This window comes from Phascolarctos cinereus, unplaced genomic scaffold (genome assembly GCF_003287225.1).
Source record: "Phascolarctos cinereus isolate Bilbo 61053 unplaced genomic scaffold, phaCin_HiC Scaffold_3;HRSCAF=262, whole genome shotgun sequence".
Classification (NCBI taxonomy): domain Eukaryota; kingdom Metazoa; phylum Chordata; class Mammalia; order Diprotodontia; family Phascolarctidae; genus Phascolarctos; species Phascolarctos cinereus.
In genome coordinates, this window is record NW_027555736.1 from 250,491,769 (window position 1) to 250,497,768 (window position 6,000).

General features: G+C 42.8%; 1 protein-coding gene across 1 annotated transcript in view; it reads right to left on the reverse strand.

Annotated features, from left to right (window-relative positions):
- The window catches only part of ZFP36L1 (ZFP36 like 1 zinc finger CCCH-type), a 92,172-nt gene extending 87,214 nt beyond the window's left edge, over positions 1 to 4,958 (reverse strand). Inside the window, exon 1 of the mRNA XM_021004691.1 lies at positions 4,930 to 4,958. Coding sequence (XP_020860350.1) covers positions 4,930 to 4,943 — 14 coding nt within the window. The 5' untranslated portion in view covers positions 4,944 to 4,958. The remainder of the gene's footprint in view (positions 1 to 4,929) is intronic.
- Between the last annotated feature and the right edge of the window lie 1,042 nt (positions 4,959 to 6,000).

The following is a 6,000-nucleotide window of genomic DNA, read 5'->3' on the forward strand; positions in this document are numbered from 1 at the left end:
TAGTAACTTGCCTGAGGTTGGATTTGAACTCTGGCTTTCCTGAATGTCAAATATGAGGAATTCAGGAAAAACTTGGGAAGACTGATATGAATTGAATCAGAGGGAAGTAATTAGAATCAAGAAAATATGTATGTGTGTATATATGTATATATTTGTGTGTGTGTATTATGTATATATATATGAAAAACATTACAAAAAGGCAACTAACAGCTTAAATAAAATGATCAATATTGATTCTGTCAAACAGATGATAAAACATCCCTCCCTTCTTTCAGTATGAGGGAGGCGCAGGGGACAAGTACAGATGCCAAATGTTGAATACATGCAGCAGCTCCTGCAATGGCTGGTTTTGCTTGACAGTTTTTCTTGATTACAAGAGACAATTGATCAGGAAATGACTGCAATGTCAGAAGGGGAGGCAATAATAAAACTTTATAAAATGAGCTAAAAGAAGAATAGTAAATTGAGTTGTTCAAGATTATTCCAGTTAGCGTAAAAGTTGGGAAGAGGGCAAAGGACCTCCCCAAATAAAGCCACAAGAGAGCACGAGTAAGTTTAGACAGTAGGGGAGCTGTCCAAACAGAAGTGGAGGGTGGACAGGCTGGGAAATAAAACTGAATAGGTCAAATGCGACCAGAGTATGAAGGGCCCTGAATGCCAGGTAAAAGAACTTGAACTTGAAGTGATAGGCAGGCAATAGAGAGAGAGAGAGAGAACCTTTGCATGTTCTTCAGCTATGGAGAGGTCCAGGAGAGAGACAAAGCCAACAATCTTTTTAACAGCTTTTGAGAGGAAGAAACACCTCCCTGCACCACCACTACCTTTTTCTTCATGGTTGCAGTGAGGAAAGAACTTTGCAAACTATGAGAACCTAAAAATGTGAGTAAGATGGGCTGTGTAAGATAAGCACTGTATCAGGGCACCTGGAGATGCAGCTAAAGAAAGTTACTTATTAGCAGATATTACTAATACCAGACTCATATCCCCAGATGGGTTAGGCCATGCCACTACAGTACACTGCTTACAGGAGTGTGTAGGTGTAACAATACAATCCTATTGTCTCACTGTTCTTTAGTCTTTATGAAAGAATGCCTTCAGCTTACCAGAAAGGGCAGTTCACCCTGATAACTTTTTTTTTTTTGGTGAGGCGGTTGGGGTTAAATGACTTGGCCAGAGTCACACAGCTAGTGACTGTTACGTGTCTGAGGTCCAATTTAGACTCAGGTCCTCCTGACTCAAGGACAGGTGCTCTAACCACTGTGCCACTTAGCTGCCCCCCCATAACTTTTTGAATAGTTCACATTTAGGTACTTTTAAAGACTACTACCATAGAGCAGGGGGCAGCTAGGTGGCACAGTGGATAGAGTGCTAGACCTTAACTCAGGAAGACCTAAGTTCGTATGTGGCCTCAGACACTCCCTAGTTGTGTGGCCATGGGCAAGTTACCCAACCCTGTTTGCCTAAGTTTTCTCATCTATAAAATAACCTGGAGAAGGAAATGACAAACCATTCCTGTATCTTTGCCAAGAAAACAGCAAATGGGGTCACAAAGAGTCACACACAACTGAAATGGCTGAAAAACAGCATACAAACCAATTTAGCAACAAACCATAGAGTAATTTAAGGTTTGCAAATTAAGCTTTGCAAAACACTTCACAAATATTATCTCATTTGGGTGCCATTATTCCCATATTATAGTTGAAGAAACTGAGACAGACAGGTTAAATGACTTCCCTTAAGTACCTGCCATAACTAGGAGGTAGCACAGTGGATAGAGGGCCAGAGGTAGAGTCAAGAGACCTGAATTCAAATACAGTCTCAGACAGACACTTAACCTCTATCTGCTTCAGTATCCTTATCTGTAAAATGGGGATAATCATAGCACCTACCTCCCAGGGTTCTTGTGAGGATCAGGTGAGATATTTACAAAGCACTTTGCAAACCTTGAAGAGCTATATAAACACCCTAGCTAGTAGTAGTAGTAGCAGCAGCTATCAGATTCTATCTGCTGGGGAGACCAGGAAAGACATCCTGCCCCCCAAGATGGCATTTCAGCTGAATTTTCAAGGAAGCAGGGATTCTAGGAGACACAGCTGACTAGGGGAGAGCATCATAGGTTAAGATAGTGCAAAGCAAACAAGAAGATAGATATATTGGTATGTTTGAGGAGAGGCAGGCAGGCTCAGAATGGCTAGACTAGAAAGCAGAGGGAATAGAAGACAATTGCACATAAGAAGAGAGGAAAGGCAGGAAGGGGCCACATTATGAAGAGCTTGCAGTGCCAAAGGACTTTATATAGGTTATTCCAAAAGCCTCGGTGCAGTTTTAAGCTATCCAGGCTTAAAATACAGGGATATCCTTTTATTTGATCCTAAAAGGATAGTGAGCCACTAGGGTATTGAGCAGAGGAGTGACATAATCAGCTATGCTAGAGGAAAATATCTTCAGCAGCTGTGTGAAAGATTGGAGAGAGACTGGAGGCAGAGGAAGGCCAATTAGAAGGCCGATGCAATAGTCCCACTGGAAAATAATGAGACTCTACTAGGGTGATAACTGGGAGTAAGAGAAGGAGGTATATAGGAGATAACAGTGAAAGGAGAGAGAATGAGATCTGGCAATTGATCGAATGTAAAGCGTGAAAGCGTGGAGTTGAGGATGACATATAATATATATTATATATGTGATATTATTATATATCACATTATTATTATTATCACATATTATATACTCTGAGGAAGTATGAGACCAGGTCCTCAACTAAGAGGGGGGGCAATACAGAGCAAGTCTAATCTCTCTTCGATATAAACAGTCCTTCAGGTACTTGAAGGGAGTCTTCTTTTTTCCAGCTGAAATCCTGAGTAGCTTCAGTCCATGCATGTACAACACGATCTCCAGCACCCTTTCCATCCAAAGGCATCTGCCTTTGTACATTCCCAAGGTTATCCACATCCTTCCTAAAACATGGGGACTGAACATAATACTTCAGCCCAGGAAGATCAGGGTTACCATTTCCCTTCGTTTTGGAAACTGAACCTCTCTTAATGGGGCCTAAGCCAAGAGATTTTTTTTTCTTGCTGCTGTGCTATATAATTGACCCTTATTGAGTTTGCAATCCACTAAAATACCCACGTGATCTCCAGGAGGCCCCACTAGAAAACTCCCTTCAAATTGATAAGCAGCTGAACTTATTAGGGCCAGGTTACAACCAGTTGTGAACTTTGAACTTTCATTCACATTCCTCCATATTCTACATAAAGATAACAATGGCTTTGTTGGAGTCTGTGGAAAAACTAGCAACAGCACAGCCCTGTTCTACCAGTCCAGTTACTCTGTCAAAAAAAAAAAAAAAAAGGAAATGAGGTTAGTCTAACCTTCCCAGGTCGAAGTAAAAGACTTCATTCCCAAGTGACCCCTTTCACATTCATTCAAAAAAATTATGGGAGAGGGAAGTGTTTTTTGGAAGAAAGGTGAGTGGGGCAGCTAGGTGGTGAAATGGATAGAACACCGGCCTTGGATTCAGGAGGACCTGAGTTCAAATCCAGCCTCAGACACATAACACTTACTAGCTGTGTGACCCTGGGCAAGTCACTTAACCCCATTGCCTATCCTTAAAAAAAAAAAAAGGAAGAAAGGTGAGTACCAAGGGAAAGACTATAGAAATGCCATCACCCTCATCCTACTATCCCACTGCTATGAGGTATTCCCTCTCCTGCAGCAATTTCTAAAGGATAAATAAATCACCCTCACCAGCAATGGGGAGAGGGTAGGTGGGGGTGAGATGGGCAGAGCAGAACAGGGAAGGTCCAAAATATTCCCGATAAAGTGTGGTTTACATAACCAGACTTCATTTACCAGCTCTATCATTCCCAGACACTTCTGCTGGGATGGATGTAAAAATAGTTATGTTGTTGACTTGGATATTCAAACAAGTTGTGTTATTTTGAATGAAAAAAAGAAGACTTTTTTCTTCTCTTCAGGGAAGGGGCCTAAGGAAGAGTGGTTGTCGAAAGCTGCCAGATGCCTAGGTTTTCAGAGGCTCATTCTGCATGCTATGAACATGGTTCACTCCAGCCAGCACAGGCTGAACTCTGTTTCCCAAGGGGTCCTTTCCTACCACTGTATCACAAAGCAGATGAATCCAAAAACATTTCCCCCCTCCCCTGCCTCAAAAGAACTGGCAGCTAACTTGGCCCAGAGGTGGCCGTAAGGGGAGAAGACAGTGAGCCCAGACTGCGTGACAGAGGATTAGAAAGTATTGTTAGAAAGTTGGCAGTTCTCAAATTTCCTCAGCTGGTATCTACATCTTAGAGAAGGAAGACAGAACCTTAAGGATTATCTGTGACTCCTCATTTTACAGGAGCCAGAATCTCAAGAAAGAGAAATTACTTATCCAGGGTCACACAGTAAGATGGAGCAAAGCGAGATTAGGAGCAGAACCTAAATCTTGTGATGCCTGGTGAGTGATCAGCTTCTTTATTTGCAACCAAGACCACCAAGACACTTCACTTCTGGGGCCTCAGTTTTCTCAACCATGAAATAAAGGAGATAGACAAGATGAGCTCTACAGTTTCTTCTACTCTAAGTCTATGATCCTAAGAGAGGCAAATCCTATAAACGTAGCCTGCTTCTTTCATGCAGCTGGGTGACACAGTGGATAGAGAGCTGAACCTGGAGTCAGGAAGACCTGAGTTCAAATCTGGTCTCAGACACCCTACCTACTAGCTGTTTGACCCTGGGCAAGTCACTTAACCTTGTCTGCCTCAGTTTCCTCATCTGTGAAATGAGCTGAAGAAAGAAACGGCAAACCACTCCAGTATCTTTGCCAAGAGAACCCCAGATGGGGTTACAGAGTCGGGCACAACTGAAAAAGCTGTCACACAGCTATTATGGAAGCTAAAATTCTCTATTTCTAAAAACCAGATAACTTACCATGTAGACTTCATTTCCTCCTACAATGTCTTATTCTCTCATCCACCATATGGAAAATAAATGGCAGTAGTGCTGCCCACCCCACCAGGGGAGTAGCATCGTTTGGCCCGGCCACATGGTTCGACTAAAACCAGCAGAAGTAAAGCTGGGAATTGGGAGTCCTAGGTTCTATTTCCCACTCCACCATGGGAGCATTACTCTGGGCAAATCACTCCCAGATCCAGGTCTCATTTTCCCCAACCACCCATTGTGAGGTATAACAAATGATTACACCATGCCAAGTCTCAAATGGATGATCATTTCCCTGCCCACCCCACCCTACCGCCTGTAAAATATGCCAGTGAGAGTAATAAACACCAATAGATGATTCGTACCTCATCCTCACCCCATCTCTTGAAAGAAAGGACAGCAAGGGACTGTTGATGGAAAGCCAGTCTACACAGAGGGGAAACCTCCTAACCCACACTCACACAGAAAGTCAATAGCTGAGCAGAGAACCCAAGAATCCTCACTGCCAGCCTGGTTTTTAATGTACACCGAAGCTAGAACTCCCTGTTTGATTGTTCTAGAACCTTGCTCTGCACTCCATGCCAGTGTCCAGAAGAATTGTCATTATTAGGCCTTTGGAGATATAAGAGTAGCAAGTTAAGCAGTTCTGAAACTAGAGAAAGGAGATGGGGAAACGTTTATTAAAGCCTTTTTCATCGTTATGCCAAGATTCCCACTGGTTTATGCTGCCCTCTAGTGGTAATAGCCAAGATTCCAATTTCTTGTCCAGCTGCATCACAACCTTCTTCCATTATCCCAGGTATTTCTATACATATTGAAGAAAGGGACCCAGAGGGTTAGAAACTTACTCACTGCTGTCCACAAGATCACAGAAAACATGTTCCTAATCCCCTTTGTCGGCCAGATTTCCAGAATTACCAGTCATTTGGCGTCACGCACAGCTAGGGAAGACGGAGCTTGGAGTCAGAATGGCCTTTCGAACAAACAAAGAGCTATTTCTAGATCTCAGGGTTTAATTCAGGTGTTCAGAATCTCTCTCCTACACATGGCTCCAGGCTCCAT